Source organism: Myodes glareolus, chromosome 8, assembly GCF_982192425.1.
Source record: "Myodes glareolus chromosome 8, mMyoGla1.1, whole genome shotgun sequence".
NCBI lineage: Eukaryota > Metazoa > Chordata > Mammalia > Rodentia > Cricetidae > Myodes > Myodes glareolus.
Genome location: NC_142033.1, coordinates 21298072 through 21319138, shown reverse-complemented (window position 1 = coordinate 21319138; position 21067 = coordinate 21298072). Strand labels below are relative to the sequence as shown.

The 21067-nt window shown below is 38.4% G+C and overlaps 1 protein-coding gene across 1 annotated transcript; it reads right to left on the bottom strand.

Moving 5' to 3' along the window:
- Positions 1 to 706: 706 nt before the first annotated feature.
- Positions 707 to 15407, bottom strand: LOC146893807 (UDP-glucuronosyltransferase 2B31-like). The gene is made up of 6 exons (XM_087908930.1): positions 14650 to 15407; positions 12713 to 12857; positions 6960 to 7091; positions 4247 to 4334; positions 3259 to 3478; positions 707 to 1449 (listed from the first exon to the last, which is right to left on the bottom strand). The coding sequence occupies exons 1-6, from the start codon at positions 15375 to 15377 to the stop codon at positions 1170 to 1172; spliced, it is 1593 nt and encodes a 530-aa protein (XP_087765056.1). The 5' UTR covers positions 15378 to 15407; the 3' UTR covers positions 707 to 1169.
- Positions 15408 to 21067: the final 5660 nt, after the last annotated feature.

Below are 21067 nucleotides of genomic sequence, written 5' to 3'. Positions count from 1 at the left end.
GTGTTGGAGGCTGAGGTACGGGGATGAGTTGGGGGTAGGAAGGTTGAAGAAGGTTTTTGTGATTCCTTGGAGATGAGGTCAGAGAGGAAAGGGAGACCACAGCAGGTTTCCTGATACAGAGCCAGGGATGAGACAGGGGTGTTGGACCTAGGAACAGTAGTAGAGGTGTGGGTCCACTTTCAGGGTACTTGTTACCCTGGGAGAAGCAGCCCTTGTGTTATCGGGGGTATAGTCATGGTGGGAAGCACGGTGGTGCTTAAGCAGATGAGGTGCTGGAGTAGGAGCTGAGAGTTCTACATCTGGATTGTTAGGCAGGAGGAAGAACAAGTGCGGCACCAGACTTGACTTGAGTTTCTGAAATCTCGAAGCTCACCCTCAGTGACACATTTCCTGCAACAAATCCATACCGACTCTAACAAAGACACAAATTCTAAACCTTTCAAATAATACCAGTCCCTAGGAGCAAATTGGGGTCATTTCATTCGAGCCACCACAAAGTGTAAGTCTTTGGACATCTTGTTTGGGAAAAGTAAAACAAAACAAAAAACCCCACAAAACTACACAGTTCTGCAACTGTGAAGCTAACATATGTGGAGTATTGTCAAAACAATATAGACATTATGTGTGGATTTTTGAAGGACCTATGGCCATCATTTACTTATGATCTGGAATTAAGCCTGGAAAATAATGGGGGAGAACATATAACTTACAGCCATTTTTTAAAGATTTATTTTTATTTATGTGCATGAATGTGTTTGCCGGCATGTATGTGTGCATGTAGTGTCTGAGGGAGTCAGAAGAGGGCATGAGATACTTTGGAGTTACTCATGACTGTTAGCAGTCTGTCGGTGTTGGAGGTAAAACTCAGATATTCTCCAAGAACAAAAAGTGCTCATAAGCATGGAGACGTTCTTATCTCTTCAGCACCACAGAAGTATCTTTTTAAAGACAGTAATATAGTTTGATTGTTACTTTTTCCTAGTTTCTTGCACTGTGACCAAAAATATTTCGAGCATATGGTCAATCCTTAAAACTTTGTAAATAATGTTCTGAATTGATGAGCCTAAGAGAGAGAAGTGGCCTTGTCACAGGAGGAAGGAGCTCCCCTCACAGCCTCCCTTGCTGTGATACACTGGAGGAGGCCCGTGTGTCAGTCCTCCCCACTTCAGCTACTCCCTTTTCTTTTTCTTTCCAGATTTTGCAAATCTCTGGCAACAAAAGAGGCAACACTTTGTGATGATGAACATCACAGTTACCACACAGGCAAGCAGGAATCCAAGCACGTCCAGAGAGTGGTACTGGAACCAGGTAAGGTCATGGGCTGCCACACGAAGGTGCTTGGCCCCTTTGTGGCGCATGACGTACTCAATCCAGAAGACGGCTCTGTTCAGGGGCTTCACTGGCTGTTCGTGGTGGATTCTTGATAGCCGCATGGCGTTCTCCTTAAAGCTGAAGACAGATGTAAAGGAGAAGCACAAAAACATCAACACTGAATGTTAATTATTTACTGAAGAGCATCAGGCCTGTGAAAGATTTGAGAAAGCATAATGAGATTGAATGTAGTCATACAAGAGCAGAAGAAGAGGTATGGGCATGTTTGAAAGTTAGACTGCAAATTGGTATTCTCTGAGAAGTACTTTTCAAAAATGTAATGGAAAATAATTTTGAGAACTAAATCTTTTCAGGACATTAAATGTTATTAAGTCATTCCAACCACTGTAAGTGTTATAGTTGAATGCAGAATAAACATATTGATATTTTTGAGGACTGGTTATGCCATGAAATTCTTTAAAATCTCACCAAAAAATCCTTATTACTTATTAAAAACTGATCAATGATGAGAAAGATACATGTTTTTCAAAAGATGATATAAATATTGAGGATGTAGCTCATTGATAGCCTGCCTGGAATATCCAACAGCCTGAATTCAACACAAACACAATACCCATATATTGCCTGCCAGGCATTCAGAGAAAGTCTGATTCTTTTAAAAAACACATTTGTATGTGGTACGTGTGTGCCTATATTTGCATGCATTTTCACAATACATGTGTGGAGGTGAGAGGACAACTTACAGGAGTCAGTTCACTTCCTCCACAACATGAATTCCAGAGACAGAACTCATGCGGCTCGAGCTGCTTTAAAGAACCTTTACCCAATCACCCACATGTTCATGTTAGAAAGCAGAAATCTTACTGAGATTGGTTAGTGTAATATGGTTTGGATATTTGAAAAAATCCACAGATTTTCTAAATATACTGAAAAGAAAAATACCCCAGGTTTTAACTTTCCCACTACTAGGAGTCTATTTAAAGAAATAGTAAATAATCTATCAAATAGACCTGCATGTCCATGGCTTTTGCAGCACTAGTCATAATAGCTAAGTGAATTGACTGAGGTGCCCATTGTGGGGTGATGGCTTAAAAAGTGATATGAAAATACTGAATATGTTTTATATTATACAATAACAAAGATACATATTATTCAGTAATTACAAAGAAGACATTTACAGTTACAAGATGCAATTGGAGGATGTTTTATTAAGTCATGTAAACCAGATCCTAAGAGAAAACACTGCATGTTCTTACCATTATGTGGAAAATACTAGAGCTGACTTCATAGAAGTAGAGAATAGAGCAGGGGTAACTGCAGTCTGGGAAGTGAGGGAGGGAATGGGGCTAGAGAGAGGTCAGCTAACAGATACATCTTACTACTGAATAACAGGATAGTGCACTATAGCAGAGGCAGTGACTGTGAGTTACAATATTCAAATTTGATAAGAAGTAAAAGGGGAACATTGAACAAATGAGATACTAAGAGTTTAAGGTGATGGAAATGTGAGTATCGTGATTATGCTTTATATATTTTATGTATGTATGTATGTATGTATGTATAATTAGCTACTCTTGAATAAATGTGGATTATTTAACAATAAGAGTTTTGGAAACTGAAGGCATTGAATTGATACATTTTCCATCTTTCAGATTCAATATGCTGTTTGTTGATTTGATCATCTTTGAGGCATTTGTGTCTTTCATTTAGCAAGAGAAAAAGGGTCCCAGTGCCAAAGTCTTGTAAACTAAGTTCTTGTACAGTAAGTCTATGGGGGTAGCTTGAGTCTTGGTTTACAATAAAAGCTCATTCAACAGTGGCTAACAGATTTTTCTTTAAAACTAGAATAAATATTAGATGAAATCCACAGTTGTTGTTGAGGAAATTTATCTTGAACACTATGAATTAAAAAATCAGTGTACTCACGAAGGGTCATTAGTGACTGTCTTCACTGCATGGAGCAAATCTGTGCTGGACATTGTGTGAAAGTCCAGTCGAACCCCTGCTCCTTTGATCTTCATGTGAACAATATTGTCAAATTGGTCTTCAAACAAAGGAATGCCCACCACAGGGATCCCGTGGTAGATGGCCTCGTAGATGCCGTTGGTGCCACCATGAGTTATAAAAGCTCTGGTTTTAGGATGACCTAGCAAGTAGAGAAATTATGGAAAAGTATTAATCATAACTCAAGAAAGAAAATGAGTCAGGGAAAAAGGCACAGAAAAGGCAAAAATTCTCTGCACAACATTATCATAACCATAGGACTGTACTGAATTCCTCTCATGTCTTAGCACAAGGAGCACAAGTCCATAGCGATTCAGTGAGAGTCACAGAGAGGAGGCAGAGTGTGAAAAATAGAAAGATTTTGTGTAATGGACCAAAACGGCAGAGCTCAAACCAAGTGGAGCAAACAGCTTGTGCCAGCACAGTCAGTGGTTCAGGAGAGAATGTTCTCCTAAAGTAACAGAGAAGTCAATGCTCTGGACAGGTTGGCTCCACAGAGTAGGGGTTGGGTGTTCATTTTGATGGAATCAGACTGAGGGAAGTAAATACTTCACCGTGTGTAGGACCATTTCATGTTGTGGAGTCTTCGGGGAGCAGAGTAAATGAAGAGTTATTAATGAAAGAATACCATTCTCACTGACATTAAAAATTGCCCTACAGCAGGGGAACAGGAAGATGCTAAGTTGAAGAAATAAGAAATGGAGGAAAAGAAGTGACTTGATATATCTGAAAAGTAATTACAGTGAGGTATAACTGGATCTTCCTATCTCAAATGTTACTGTCCAACATATTCACATCAGTTCTTTATCTTTTCTCCAGGACTAGATCACAGTTGTCATAAATGCATTAATGTTGACATCTCCTCTCCTGAGGAACCATTACTATATCTCAGGTGTATCCTGATGCTTACCGAGAAGGTCATTTTGGGGGATCCATTTGTACAACCGTGTGTTGGAGCCCAAGGTGTCTGGCTTCTTGCCTACAAATCGCCAAAGAACCTGTTAAGATGAAGCTTGCCTCTTATTACCTTAATCAAGTGTCAAGTTTCTCCTGCTAGAATTCTGGAGATATTAAGAATCAGTGGAGATAAACGTCAGTCCCTAAGGGCCAGGCAGTGAGGATGGATGATGGGCACCGTGAAGAACTACTACAGCAAGGTTGCAAGTTCTCTTCACTGTCCTGCAGTTAGTCTCATGCTTATCTGAGATTCAGCCTGGCACCTTAACGTTAAGTCAACAGCAGCTTAGGTAAAATTAGGCTCAGTAATATTAAGCAGGAGTTAAGAACAGTGTGAATGTAATTCCAGTTCAACAATCCATCAAAATTACAAATATATACCAGGTTTTGTTTTTTTCAGCATATATTCATAAATTTTGTTTTCCAATTTCACTGTAAGTATTTGTTCTTGGTATTTGATTTAGTTCATGTATAATCACTTTTATCATCCATATTTTATTAGATTAGAACCTGGTGTTGTGGCATATGGTCACTTCAAGAGCAAGTTCCCCAGTTACCCCTTATTTCAGAATTCATAGGCGCAGACCCCAGTTGGAATTGAGGTTGGTAAATCCTGTCCTTCCTTGTTCTTTCTTTCTTTCTTTCTTTCTTTCTTTCTTTCTTTCTTTCTTTCTTTCTTTCTTTCTTTCTTCCTTTTTTATTTTTTTGAATAGCAGAGCAAGCAGTACCATGCATAGGCCCATTTTGAAATGTGGATGATGGAAACTGCAGTGGGCTTGTAAAATACATGAAAAAATGTTATTTAAATAAAAATGTGGTTGATCATATTTTATTGAGATTACAAAGGAATATGATGCAACACCCATTCCAGTTTTAAAATTTATGTTATATGTTTTTATTTAATTAAAAGAGTTTTTTTTCATATACTATATTCTGTTTATAGTTTCTTCTCCTCCAAACTTTCCCCAGATTGTCATCCCCCCTCCTATCTGGATCCATACTCTGTCTTTCTCCCTGTTTTTAGGAAAGTAGCAATCATCTAAACAAATGGTTTTCAACATGTGGATTTTGACCCCTTTGGGGATCGAATGACCCTTTCACAGAGGTTGCCTAAGATCGTCAGGAATGTCACATATTTACTTTACAATTCATAACAGTAGCAAAATTACAGTTATGGAGAAGCAGCAAATATAATTTTATGGTTAAGGGTCACCATAACATAAGCAATTGTATTAAACCACTAGGAAGGTTGAGAACTACTGATATATATATATATATATATATATATATATATGTATGTATATATGCATATATACGAAAACAGAAAAGTGAATTCAGAATAGCAGAAATAAGGAATTATTTTTATTTATGTGTAAGTTTGTGTGTCTGCATCTGCACGACTGCCTGTGTGTATAGGAGCGACTGGGCATGTCTACTAGTTCATATACATGGTAAGTGCCTATGGACGTCATCTGAGGCAGAAGAGTGCTTTGGATCCCATGGGATGCAGTTATAGGAAGTTGTGAGCTGCCAGACACAGGGCCTTAGAAGTAAGATTAGGTCCTCTGGGTGAGCAACACATGCTCTTCAAGAATGTTCCTCCTCTCCTCTCCTACCACTTCCAATTTTCTGCTTATTGCTACCAGTCCAGTGCACTTACTGGTTAAAATTTAATAGTAGTCCGATTACATTGTGGTGTGTGCAGAGTTCCCAGTTTTTTTCCAAGGAAATGGAAGAAGTATGAAGGCAAATTCTGTGTTTCTGCCTATAATACCTTCCTAATACCGAGTCCACCAGCACTTGTTAAGTGGTTTTCTTTCTGAGCACAATATTAAGATCAAACCTATTATTCAAAAACACTGCATACTTGGCAGGAGGCACAGATGTGAGCCTGTTCCTCCTTGACTGGAAGCCAAACAGTTTGAGCTTATTTTTGTTCTTTCAAAGTAGTTGAAAACAGGTGTGGCTACATACCCTGACCTAGGGTGTGGTTACTTGGTGATTTAAGTCTTAAGATGGCCCACAAAGGTGGATTCGTTCCACCCTGACCACGGTCAAAGAATTCAAGCCTATACCTGCTCCTTCATTTTTACACAGGAGGTTTGACATCGGGGTGGTTGCCAAAGATACTTGGAGTAGGGTATATTCATTGCACATCCTGCCCAAAGCACCAGATGCTTTACTCAGAAAATAATGACTTGATGTCTCATGTATTGAAGCTAGTAAGTGTTCTGGTTGTCTTTTGTGTCATGTTAAAGTAATCTTTTGCCTTTTTCCTTTTTTTATTGGGGTATAAAGCTTATAAAAAGTAAAATTTGGCAAATTTAGTATTCAGTATTCACTGAATTGTCCTCTCAATACTATCCTGTATTTCTGTATTTCCTTTGTATCTCTGTCCTTCGTACCTAACATTTCTAATCCATACACCTCTACCGTGGAATATATGATTTTTTTTGTGGCTGAACCATGACAGAATTCACCCCAAAATGTATCTTACAGCACATATTATTTAGCATTTGTCCCGTATTTCTGTGTCACGGGTGACTTCAGGCATGAGCTATAGCTAGCATGACACCTTTAGTTTCCCATAGGCAATTTCTGAAATCACACGTGAATAGGATATGACCATCTTAGTGAGAATGAATCTCTGAAGCACTGTATCTCACCTTCTGTGGAATCTGTGCAAGGCCTGCAGCAATCACATTGGTCCTTTCTTCTGTTAGGTTACTCACCATGGACCCCAGGGAAAATACCACAACACCATGTTCTCCAGAAGACTGGACAAAGTCTTCTATTTCCTGTTGGTGAAATATCAACCCATCACAAAAACCAGCAACACCAAACAACCTGCATTAAAACTGACACCAACATCCACAGGAAGAAACCGAGCAGTATTAGTCATGATTAGAGTAGTGGGTGTTTTAAAACTCTTCACATCCACATATAAGATATAGAGCTGTAGCCTTTTAGAAGGTTTCAGTTCTGTATTACACATATGTACATGCTCAAACAGCCTTAGACACAGCCATCTTTTTTTCATTATAATATTAAATAACAAATTTGCAATAATTTAATCCAAAGTTCTTTTTTCCTTTTCCTAATTTACTGTAACTTATGTTTATATTCTTATAATTTTGACTAGTCCAGGTATAATGATGATTCCTTTGATAGTTTCATATTATTTTACTTGATATGATATCATCATAGTTCTTACAGGTTACGTCATGTGTCCTCATGCCCTAGATTTTAAGGCTTAGCTATATGTTTTTGTATGGATATACTGTCGTTGTTAGCTAAAGTCTATTATTTAATTCCTAGGTTGTTGCTTCATCTATAATTACCCTTCCACAGCTATCTTCTTGAGATCCAACAATCACTTCTGTTACGTAAATACTTAGGAGTGGTGCACAAAATCTATTTTTAATTCATTGAAAATTCCATTTTCTTTTCAGTATTGGCTGTATTTTAGTAGAGATTAGTCAGCTTTTTGGAAAGATATTTCATATTTGATATTACTCTCTTTTATTATATATACATATGCAACTGTATATGTATATATAGGATTTATAAATATGTATTGGTTGGCAAGAAAGTGCTTATTCTTGTATGTTTCCTTTAAGAAGCAGAGAAAGCAATTGTGCACCTCTGAAATAAATATTTTTTTGGCCAGACTATAGTGGTTTGAATAAAAAGGCCCCTTACCGACCCACAGTGAGTGGTACTATTAGGAGGTATGGTCTTGTTGGAGAATCTGTGTCCTTGTTGGAGGAAGTGTGTCAATGGGGGTGGGGCTTTGAGGTTTCAGTTGCTCAAGTCAGGCTCAGTGTCATTCTCTCTTCCTGCAGCCAGATGTAGATCTCTCAACTCTTTCTCCAGTGCTATGTCTTCCTGCATTCTGCCATACTTCCTGTCTTGAGGAGAATGGACTAAACCTCTGAACTGTAAGCAAGTCCCAATTAAATATTTTCCTTTATAATGGTAGCCATGGTCATGGTTTTTATTCACCACAATAGAAACCCTAAGGGAAAAATATATCAGTTTTTTCTCAGGTCATTTTGTGTGGGAGAATGGCCTGTATTCGGTCAATCATATTTTAAATAAATGCTGATTGGCCAGTAGCCATACAGGAAGTTTAGGTGCGACAACCAGACCTGAAGTAGAGGTGGGTCAATGAGAACAGGAGAATTCTGGGAAGGAGGAAGCCCATTCCTCTGTAGTCCTGATCCAACCACAGAAGCAGCAAGATGTGACTGCCTCACTGAAAAAGGTACCGAGCCATTTGACAACACAGATAAGAATAATGGGCTAATATAAGTTATAAGGGTTAATAAGAAGCCTGAGCTAATGAGCTAATCAGTTTATAACTAAAGTAGACCTTTATGATTTCTTTGGGACTTAATGATTGTGGGAACTGGGCAGGACAGAAACCCCAAAAACAATTTTGTTCTGGACTTGGCTCTTGTTTCATATCTTTGAATTTTGTGTTCATTCATTGTTTTCTTGCATACTCAAATTTTTAGCAATATTCTATTTATTATTAGAGAATTTCATTCAATGTATTTTAACAAAAAACCTCTTTTTCCAACAATTCTTCCCTTTACTGTTCCATTCTTTTCCTCTAAACCTTGAGAAATTTTCCTTTTTCTCTCATCTTTCCCCACTGTGTCTAGTTTGTGGTGTCCATCTAGTCTTGGGGGTGGAGCCTGCCCTGGTATATGGACAACCTACCATGCATCACATCATTAAAGAGTGTGGATGCTCTCTCTCCCCTCCCAGCAGCTAGAAACACCAACATGATAGCTCCTCAGCTCATCTTGGGATTTCATGCGCACTCAGATTTCAGAAGCTATACTCAAATTCAGTAGTTCTTGACCTGTGGATTATGACCCCTTTGACAAACCTCTGTCTCCAAAACTATTAATATTATGGTTTATAAACAGAAGCAAAATTATGATCATGAAGTAGCAGCAGAAATGATTTTATGGTTAGGGCTCATCACAACATGAGAAACTGTATTAAAGAGGTTCAGCACTAGGAAGGTTGAGAACCACTGTTCTAATAGAATCTTATTGAGTTAACACTACCAAAATGCTGTCATGATTATCCTTCATGTATTTTTTACTTACTGCATAGTCCTTCCTTTGAAATTTCTGATCCTAAACATCTTAAATAACTTTCTTTCCATAATAGTTATGGTACTGTACTACAAAGAGGGACAGATTCTTCTTTGGTGTCCTGAAGCTCTCACTTTAGACCATTTATTTATGATCATCTGTGAAATCATGTTTTTCACTTAGGACTGATTGACTGATAGTTATTGAACTGAAACTTTGTTTTATTTATTTTTTTTGTCATCAAAGAATGATTTATAAATGTCCAACATGAGTTTTCTTTTTTCTTTACTTTTAAAAATTTCTTTTATTTTTTTTAAAAGAAAACAAACTATCCTTTTTCATTTTACATACCAATCCCAGTTCCCACTCTTCCTCTCCTCCCATTCTCTCTACCTACCCGTCCCACCCCCATCCACTCCTCAGAGAGTGTGAACTGAACCATCTACTGATGCTATTGAGGATGTGTCTTGTATTTTAATGACCTTACCAACCCTTTAAAGTTTAATTAGAATGCAGGGGGATAAAGGAGATCAGTTTCCTAGATATCTCAGTTTTAGTGGATGGGCAGAATCTTATTATAGTTGTAGGTTCTTTGATGAAAAAGGACCTTCTTGGATTGAGGTCTTGCTTGTTCACTCTCTTAACTCTGGGAAGAAACTATTCCCTGACTCTGTCCCTTACTTTTCCTTTGGGATGTTTGTCAAGAATTGTCTGAATGTCATTCTAGCATGGGATCCCCTAGCTCTTGCCTTACAGATTCCATACAAGAACAATTGGACCTTATTCAGTGAGCTTTTTTACAACAAAATCCAATGCATAGTCAAAATTGTCCTAGAAATCCTGCCTCAAGTACATGCTCATTTTTGGAACTTGCTTTCAAGATACTGTTTTCCTTTTTCTTTTAATACAACAATGGGAACAATTCACCATTTCTAAACAGAATATTTCTCCTTTTAATTGTTCTCTGTCTTAGCTAAGGTTTCTATTGCTGTGAAGAGACACCATGACCATTGTAATTCTTATAAAAGAAAACATTTAATTTGCTGGCTTAAAGTTTAGAGGCTTAATTAGTCCATTATCATCATGGTGGGAAGCTTGGTGGCATGCAGGTAGGCTTGGTGGTAGAGAAGGACTGAGAATTCTATATCTTTATCCACTGGCAATAGGAAGTGAACTGAGGTCTTGGGCATGGCTTGGACATACCGGAGACCTCACAGCCTGCCTTCACAGTGACAGCTTCCTCCAGTAAGGTTACATCTGCTCCAACAAAGTGATACCTCCCAGTAGTGACACTTCCTATGAGCTTATGGGAGCTGCTTACATTTAAACTACTTACTACATTCTCTAATCTTTATTTCAGAAATATTTTATACATATGAATATGATGCCAGGCATGGTGGCACACACCTTTAATCCCAGCACTTGGCAGGCAGAGGCAGATGGATGTCTATGAGTTTGAGGTCAGCCTGGTCTATGGAGTGACTTCCTATACAATCATGTTATATTTTGCTGTTGTTTGTTTTGTTTTTAGAGACAGGGCTTCTCTGTAGCCTCAGCTGTCTTGGAACTCGATATGTAGACCAGGCCGGCCTCAAATTCACAGAGATCCACCTGCGTCTGCCTCCCCATTGCCGATACTAAAGGCATGGATCACCACCATCTGGTTTCACAAAATGTTTTAAAATGTACATTTTAATGATTTTCATTAGTATAATTGCTTCATTTTGTTTATTTATTGTGTATATGAGATCTGAAGACAATTTTTGATACTTATCTCTTTCCTTTTGTCATTTTTGTCCCGTGACCTAACGTAGATTCATAGGCTTTGTTTTCAGTGCCTTTAAGCCCCAACTACCCAGGGGGCCTGCATTTTATATCCTTGATGCCTTTTGTCAAATCTATTCTTTCAAATGCACAGAAAATTTTTAGTATCTAATGAGAGCAAGCAAGTGCTTTGGAGGAATAATTCCCATCCTAAAGGATCAAAACATTAGAAAATTATAGACTGAAAACTATTTCCTATGATTTCAATGCAATGTATGTTATTCCTAATTATGAGGAGTAAACAGCATTCCTGCCTGTGCTTCCTTCTTCCTTCCTTTCTGCTGCACGGACAGGTGGGGCCAGCTCTCCACCACTGAGTCCCAGCCACAGCACACCCTTTAGATCCTCACTCCGCCTCTCTCCTTTGTCTCTGACTGGTATTGTCATTTCCTTAATGTGAAGCTAGAATCTCTGTACTAGATTTTTTCTTTGGGGTCACCAACCAGCTCCCAAATCACGATACAGAGTCTTATTAATTTTGAATGCTCAGCCTAGCTTAAGCACGGTTCTGGCTGGTGAATTTTACTTAAATTAAGCTGTGTCTTGTTATCTATCTTTGCCTTGGGGAATTTTTCACTTTTTCTTGTTTTCTTTCTGTTGCTGTGTCTGGATGGCCTCCAGCTGCCTGGCTTCTGGCCCCATGCATGCTCCTTATTAACTCCTTCTTCTCTCATTCTTCTCCTCTTAAAGCCTAGCTTTATCCTCCCATTAATCTCTGCCTGCCTTCCCTGTCTCTCTACCCGTTCTCTGCCTAGTTATTGGCCATCCCAGCTTTTTATTAGACCGATCAGGTGCTAAGGACAGCGAAGGTCGAACAAACACAACACATCTTTACATAATTAAACAAATGCAGCAAAAGTAACACACCTTTACACAGTTAAAGCAATAGTCTACAGTATATACAAGTCTCACACATCTTTGCCTAATTAAAATAATATTGCTAAACAAATCTGTGAACTTATAGAATTCATTTATAGTCACTAATTAAGGGAAGATTTATGTGACCAGAGAGATACTGAGTTTTCTTCACTAGGACAAACTGTGCTTTCTCTATTCTTCACTTTTACTGCTGGGCAACTTGGCCTTTCCTCATTGACACATTGTTACTTGCTCACAGTCTGTCTTCAGAGTAGAATTTCTGCTGTTTCTGGGTGAGGCTGTGCACACTTTATATCTCTGTGTACTCAGCACTTTCCTGTGGGGTGGCCCTGTCACTTATCTGTATGTTCTGCATGAATCACTGAGGTTGTCTCTGTGTTGAGCAATACTCTGTCCCTGTCCCCTGAGGGCACACAGGGCTTCAGAAAGTCCAGACTCTTGTGATGGAATAATACAAGCATTTCTACTGGCTGTTTTTTTTTTTAAATCTAAATTTCTGTGACACTTTGAGTTTGCCACAAGCATTCTGAAGGAATGAAAGATATTCACTTTTGCTAAATATGCAAGGAAAAGAGAAGAAAGCAAACCGGGATTTATTTTACCTTTGGCAGAGGCTTGGCAGGTTTGCAGTGGAGTCCTCCAATGTATTCAAAGTTTGGTAAGACAGGGTGAGGAAATTCCAAATCCCAATAGGTTCGAATGAGCCATATATCTGTCTTCCTCATGATCTCAGAGAGGGTCGTGGGTCTTCCTGAAGAGGAATCAGAAAAGTGAAGGTGACAAAATTGTCAGGTGGAGATGAACATGGCAGGTAGTTTTCTGAAAGCACCTTTGATAATGTAACCATTGTTGTTTATAAGTGTGTGACTGAGATATAGTGTGTGTGTGTGTGATTTTGGAGAAGATAACACATATGTAACACACCTTTGAAATTCATGATCACCAGATATCTAGATATGCCATTTAAATATAATTAATGCCATTTTGTCTATGAATCCCATTTGTTATACTCAGGGATACACCCCCTTAGAGCTAATTTGCCGTGTTTTAGCTTCTGGAACCTTGATGTGTGGTTCTCTAGGGAAGTGAGAATTTTGTGCTGTTTTGTATGTTTCGAATGCATATTTTGATGGAGCAACTGTGTAGCCAAAGTTGACCCTGAGCTCCAGATCCTCTTCCTGCACAGCTGGGATTAGAGATGTGTGTTGACATGCCCAGTGTAAACATCTATTGGGATTCTGTTTCAGAATTTCAGTTTCAGACAGAGTCTCATTGAATTGTCCTGACTGACTTCCAAGAGAAGTTTGATTACATCTATGTCCCTTATCCTGGTACTACTCTTAAATTATGGCTGAGTGCATGTATACCTATGTTTGCAAATAATAATCTAAGGTAAGTCATAGATTATGGAACGACACATCTATTCCCTACTATATTTCCTTTAAAAAAAGAAACCATTTAAAACTCTATAGTTAATAAATTCCATGTTCAAATGTGAACATATTAGTATTTTAAAAGGTATTTACTTAATTGCATGTGTGTGTGTGTGTGTGTGTGTGTGTGTGTGTGTTTATGTGTACGGGCGTGCACGTGTGTATGTGTGTAGAGTGCACAGGCCAGAGGACATCTGTAGGAAGACATTTTGTCCTTTCATTCCTTATGCCTGTGAATGGGTTTAAGAACTTCAGGTTTTTGGAAGGATGTGCCTTTACCTGGTGAGCATTTTCTGGCACCATTAAAGGTTTAAAAGAGAAGAATGTTAGACACCCAGTGACTGAACCTGGATTCTCTAAAATCTGTCATTCACACACTTGCTATGTCTGAGACATAAAATTGCTGTGTCACAATTGTGAATAAACTCATGATGTACAGTCAGAAAGTATTCAAATTTTAAATAACAAAACTAATTATCTTAGAAGTGATGTGTTCTCCATGCTCTATAGGTAAATGTGGTAGAAATATCTCTTAGTTCTCAATCTATATGTCTGTTGCTCAAGAGGACATTGAATTAGTTTAAAACAATTATTTTAGGGGTCAGCCAGATGGCCCAATGGGTTAAAGCAGTTGCTATGCAAGGTGTCAAGCATGCTTCCATCCTCAGAATATGTGTAAGCGTGTAAAGAGAATAGACTCCAAGACATCCTCAAATTCCACATGTGTGCGTTGATACACAGTCCCCCAACCCGTGCACAAATAGATAATAATGATATTAATGATGGTTATGACGATAAGGATACATTCCACTCAGGTAAAACTGTCCTAAAAAGATGAGATAAAACAGCAAATGCCTATGTACTTGCTTAGAAAGTCCACAAAGCATTACTTGGTGAATATGTGCCATTCATAAGTGTCTTGGCAAGTCATAGACTAGGCATTCTAATTTACAATTGGGACATAGGTTTTTATACAGTTTTGATTCAGGCAGATAATTTCACAGGTTTTTTACATTCTTACTGACAACTGTCTATCCTGTTCTTTAAAGTTCACCTTCAATGACACAGCAAATTTTGAATACAACAATCCCAGATGAGCATGGCACTTACCCAAGACTTCACTGTAAAACTGATTCCACCTCTTCTCGTTAAATATTTGTAACCAAAAGTCAAAAGAAAGCACATAGATTAGATTTTGTACCCTCTCCATGAATGTCATTCGATCACTCAATTCTGACAAAGCAACAGGCACATAGGAAGCAGGTAGTGGCAGTCCTCCACTGTACTTTTCGTACTTGAAGCCAGGAAAGAATCGGAGACTGTACACCAGAGGTATCTTGAGAATCTCAGCCAGCAGGTCGCCACAGGGTAAGAATGGATCTGCTACTAGGACATCAAAGCTTGAATTATGTAGTTTTGTCATAAGTTCCTTGTTTAAAACTGCATCTTTGCAGACACGCTCAGAAAATTCGGACTCGAACAAAAACAGTTCTTGCAACATTACAAAGTATCCCCAAAATGATTGCTTTGGCAGCGCATAAATGTGTTTATTGAAGGATTCTATGAAAAATTCCTCTATGTCAGTCCTGGAAAATGATGCAGGATATGTTTCAAATTCAATAGCAGATGTGTTGTCAACGTCATAAGAAAAGTAAACTGAAGGTCTCAGAACAGTCACTTCATGGCCCTTCTTCACAAGCTCTTCTAGGATTATCCTTAGGTTGAGCCAATGGCTGAATTCCATTGGCCACACCAGCACCTTCCCAGCACTCCCAGATCCAAAGAAGCTACTTAGCTGTAGCAGGAGCAGGGCTGCTGTAATTTTCATAGACATCTTGGTTAAGTTCAGAGTTGCTTTCAAATGGTGATTTCTCGACTCTTATAGATATAGAAAGAGTAATACTTAGTTAAAGTATAATTTGTACCCACCAAAGTAAATGCACATGAGATAGTCATAGTCTCTGGATGCCATGCGCAAAACCAGAAGGCAGATGTGAACATGTAAAATGACTTCCGATTCTCAGTGACCTGCAATGAGTAATTTGTCTTTGATTTGTTAGAGATTTTAACACATTTTTCTTAGAATAGTGAAAATGAACTTGTGCTGGGTAGTGGTGGCACATGCCTTTAATCCCAGCACTAGGGAAGCAGAGGCTGGCAGATTTCTGAGTTCAAGCTCAACCTGGTCTACAAAGGAGTTCCAGGACATCCAGGGCTACACAAAGAAACCTGAAACCCTGTTTCAAAAAAAAAAAGACAGAGAAAGAGACTGAGACAGAGAGAGAGAGAGAGAGAGAGAGAGAGAGAGAGAGAGAGAGAGAGAGAGGAAAAGAAAGGAAAGACAAAGAAAAACAAAATGAGCTATTAAAAAATATAGGTTGATATAAATCCTGAAATAAAGGCAACACTGCTGAAGCATATTTTCTTCTTTCATAGTTCAGTGACTTTTCCCCATGCGAATGTATGTGATGTGTTAATCATGTATCACACAACTCATCAATTTTAGATCTATAGTCCAGAGGTTCATAGCATAATCTCTGAAGTATGGATCAACCACTGTAATAAAGTTTAGAGAAGTTCAATATACCAGATGTATGTGCTATATTTTAACCTTTCCACTTGATTCAGACTTTGCCAACTCCTTATCTACTTTCTTTCGTCATTGTTCCCTTATTTTGAGGATATCATATAAATTGTGTTATAATATGGGTGATATTTTGTGATTGGCTTCTATACTTCCAACATCTTTTTTATTAATTAAAAGTCGGTCTTATTAGGGAATAGTTGCAATAAAATATTTATAAAATAGGCATTTCCCTTCAGGTATAGATTTATAATAAAAAATTCTTTTTTTCATTAAACTTTTTTTTTAATACTTTTTAAATAAAATAATACCAATCCAAATTCCCACTCCCTCCCCTCCCCCCAGTCTCCTTTCACTCCCTCCATCCTTCCCCTTCCCCCCCATTCCTAAGAGATGGCAATGCACCCCATCTTCTGGAAAGTCCAAGACCCTCCCTACTACATCTAGATTGGGCAAGGTATACATCCAAAGAGCATAGGATCCCAAGAAGTCAGTACATGCAGTAAAGAAAACCCCAGTGTCAGTGTCAGTGGCCCCTCAGTCTGCCCCAACTCTCAACCACATTCAGAGGGACTAGTTTGTTCCCATATTCATTCACTCCCAGTCCAGTTGGAGTTGGTATTCTACCATTAGCTCAGGCAAACTGTCTCTGTGGATGAACCCCTCATTGTCTTGACTTCCTTGCTCATATTTTCACTCCTTCTACTCTTCAACTGGATCTTGGGAGCTCAGTCCAGTGCTCCAATGTGGGTCTTTGCCTCTGTTTCCATCAGTTGTTGGACAAAGGTTCTATGGTGATATTTTTTGTCTGAGATTTCTGCCCTACCCAGTCCCTGAAGTCGTTAAGTCCCAAAGAAGTCAAACAGAGGTTTCATTAGTTATAAACTGATTGGCCCATTTGCGCAGGCTTTTTATTAACTCTTATAACTTATATTAACCCATTATTCTTGTCTATATTAGCCACGTGGCTCAGTACCTTATTGGACGAGGCTGTCACATTTTGCTTCTTATGTGGCTTGGTCAGGACTGCATACAAGGACTTCCTTCTTCCTAGAATTCTTCTGTTCTCATTGACCCGCCTGGTCCTTTTTCCAACATGGTTGATTATATCTATATTAAAACCTAAAAATCTTAAAAAAATTCTAGACAGAAGAATACATAGTCTAATACAACTTTTTGCTGTTTGCTGGTAGTAGTGTACTGCAGCTTTTTAAGGAGAGGTTTTTCTGACTCAGTAGCAGTATCAGAAAAAAAGCCGTGGCATTTTAAAATGCTGGCTTTCTGGGTCAGGCTGCCAGCGTGACCTCTGACTCTTTCAAGCAGGAGATCCCCTACAGAGCATTTGAATTGGATTTGTGAGCAGCATGAAGCATGCAGCATACTTTATGGCAACTTGAACTGTCAGTGTACCTAGTACTGGGGAGTTGTACTCAACTCAGAGGTGCAAGCAGCTCTGCCATGCTAGACTGTGCAGAGCTAGCAGGAACTACCATATATGTCATACTAATAGCACACCTTAAGTTTTCCACTGTGCAGACAAACAGGAAGTACCATATTACCCCTACTAATGGCACAAAAATTGTCTTCAAGAAGTACTTAGCATTTTAAGAAGTGTTCCTGGACAGTAAAGAATTACAGATTAACAATAGGACAGTCTCAAACATAAAAAACTCTAAATGGGTCACAGTGATGGATAAATGTACATAGACTTGGAAGATAGAAGAAAAAGTCTTTAATGAAACAGAGTACAGATAGTCATAGACTAAAAGGAGTAAAGAAAAACAAACCATTTAAAGATGGAGAATACACAGAGAGTCTGGATTATGTATATTATTGTGTTTTCTTTGAATCTTTTGACTGTAAAGGAGCAAAGCATAGAGAGAAATTTCATTGTATGTGCTGCTAAGCTTAACCAGCATATATATATAAAGGTATCATGACTTTCAAATTTGGGTCTAAGGACATGTTGCTTGGGAAAAAAGGTTTTTCTTTTGTTTTTACAGAAGTAGAGAACCTATGGATTGCTTCTAGACCAATATGGTATGATAGACCATGCCCCTCTGAAAGGTTGCTATGAACACCCTCAAAAATTACTTTTTCCCTAGTGCTAACTGAGATTAACCTAGCACACCGGATACACCATGAAAGACCTGATTAACGGCACCCCCGAACATCAGCATTCAGTATGAACAAATCTATGCCCATATTCCCAGATATTGACTATAAATGCTTGTTTATATTTAAAGGTGGATTTGATATAGATATGAATAATGTGCATTGGTGTGAATCTTCATTTATTGGTACAAATATAAGGTCAATTTTTTTAATGTATATGTATTTCTGATCTTGATTAAGGTATTGTGTTTGTATAGTTCATTTAAAAATGTAATGCATAATTAAGAAAAATAGGTTAATAAGTAATCATTTATAATAGTCAAGTTTACACTCATATTAGTTAGATTTTCTAGATGTATAGAAATATATTTCAGTTAGGTATTCTTCAAATCTTTCAGAGACCTTTAGAATATGGCTTTTAAAATGTTTAAGAACTTAAGGCCTAGGGGCTGGAGAGATGGCTTAGTTGTTAAGAGCACTGCCTGCTCTTCCAAAGGTCCTGAGTTCAATTCCCAGCAACCACATGGTGGTTCACAACCACCTGTAATGAGATCTGGTGCCCTCTTCTGGCCTGCAGGCATGCATGTAGGCAGATCATTGTATTCTTAATGAATAAATAAATCTTTTCCAAGTAGAGTCTTAAAAAAAAAGAACTTAAGGCTTTTCATGACAGTGAGATACATCTGCTCCTGGCAGCACCATGCTACTTCAAGATGATGTCAGGCATTGAAGAGACTCCTTATGGACTTAGTCAACCATTTGGGCAAGAAACTGCTCTTGTCTGGACTGCTTTATGGTATGCTGTAAAAAATTGACATGCAGACCCCAGAAAGAAAAGACTACTGACCTTTACAAAAGGTGAGATGATCACTGGGTAGTTGTGGCGCACACCTTTAATCCCAGCACTTGGGAGGCAGAGGCAAGCGGATCTTTGTGAGTTCAAGACCAGCCTGGTCTACAAGAGCTAGTTCCAGGACAGGCTCCAAAGCCACAGAGAAAAACCAGAAAAAAAAAGGTGAGATGCTCCTTCAGGGTTCCAGCTTCATGAAAGAGTCTGCCAGATATTCTGCAGGACACAGAAGAAAGTGACCGATAAATTGTCAGTACAGGTGCTACTGTCTTTGAAATTTCATGGAAAAGTCTTCTGTGGGCTGAAGATGGATGCCCCAACAGTAAAGAAGAACTTTGAGTGACTGTCCTGGCAGAAAGATGTTTCTGTCAATTTTAGAGTTTTGGAAGTTGTTTATAATGCACTTCCTGATTTCTTAGGTAATATTATATGCTTCAGGAGTCTTTGATGGAGTTGAAGAATTTATAGTTATAATTTTCCTTAGTTACGATAACAGATAAAATAAATAGAAATATTGTAACTGTAATTCTTGATTGATGCCTGTTCTATGTAATTTTACTATGTTAAAGTTAAAACCTTCCTTTTTGTTTAAACAGAAAAGGAGAAATGGTGTAGGAGGGCCTCCTGTCTTTGTGTTGCTTTCATTGATTAATAAAGACACAGGTTTGGGCCTGTTGACAGGGCAGAATTTTATTGGGCAAGGAAGACAAGTTAGAATTCTGGGAGGAAGAAAGCAGCATCAGAGGAATGCGATGGAACCACCAAAGACAGACATGCTGAATCTTTCCCAGTAAGTCATTGCCACATGGTGATAAACAGATTAATAAGAATTGTTTAAATCAAGATGTGAGAGTTAGCTAATAAGAGGCTAGAACTAATGGGCCAAGCAGTGATTTAATGAATACATTTCCTGTGTGGTTATTTTGGGACTAAGCTAGTCGGGAGGCCGTGACAAACAATCAGGTCTTCCTATAACAGTTATTTAAGATAATCATCAGTCTGACTACAGGGCAAGGGCAGTTCAGACATTGTCTCCTCTATTGCTGAAGGTCTTAACTGGGGTGACCCATGTGGATTCCTGGGCATTTTTCTAGAGCCAGGTTTCTTGCTAACTCCAAAATGGCTCCCTCAATCAGGATATCTCTTTCCATGCTCTCATATCTGTCCTTCCTACATTGGACTATCCCATTCCCCCAAGTTCTCCACAACCCTCCCCTTCTCCCTGCCCCCATGCTCCCCAATTTTGTCTGAAGATCTTGTCCGTTTCCAATTTCCATGTGGGTCTATATATGTTTTTCTTTGGGTTCACATTATTACTTAGCTTCTCTAAGATCATGAACTTTAGGCTCAATGTCATTTGTTTATGGCTAGTATCCACTTATGAGTGAATAAATATCATATTAGTTTCTTTGGGTCTGGGTCACCTCACTCAGGATAGTGTTTTCTAATTCTGTCAATTTGCATGCAAAATTCAAGATGTCATTTTTTTTCTGCTGAATAGTACTCTAATGTGTAGATATGCCAGACTTTCTTTATCCATTCTTTCATTGAGGGGCACCTAGGTTATTTCCAGGTTCTGGCTATTACAAATAATGCTGCTATGAATATAGTTGAACCAATGCTTTTATAATAATAAATAATAATCATTTTAGAAGTGATTGAGCATCTTTTGGGTATATTCTTAAGAGTGGTATTACTGGATCCTGAGGAAGGTTGATTGCCAGTTTTCTGAAAAACTGCCATACTGATTCCCAAAGTGGTTGCATGAGTTTGCTTTCCCACCAGCATTGGTCAATGTCTCTGTTTTTATTACTGTAGCTCTGTAATAGAGCTCTATATCAGGGATGGTGATGCCTCCGGCAATTCCTTTATTGTACAGGATTGTTTTGGATATCCTGGGTTTTTTGTTTTTCCATATGAAGTTGATTATTGTTCTTTCAAGATCTGTGAAGAATTGTGTTGGAATTTTGATGGG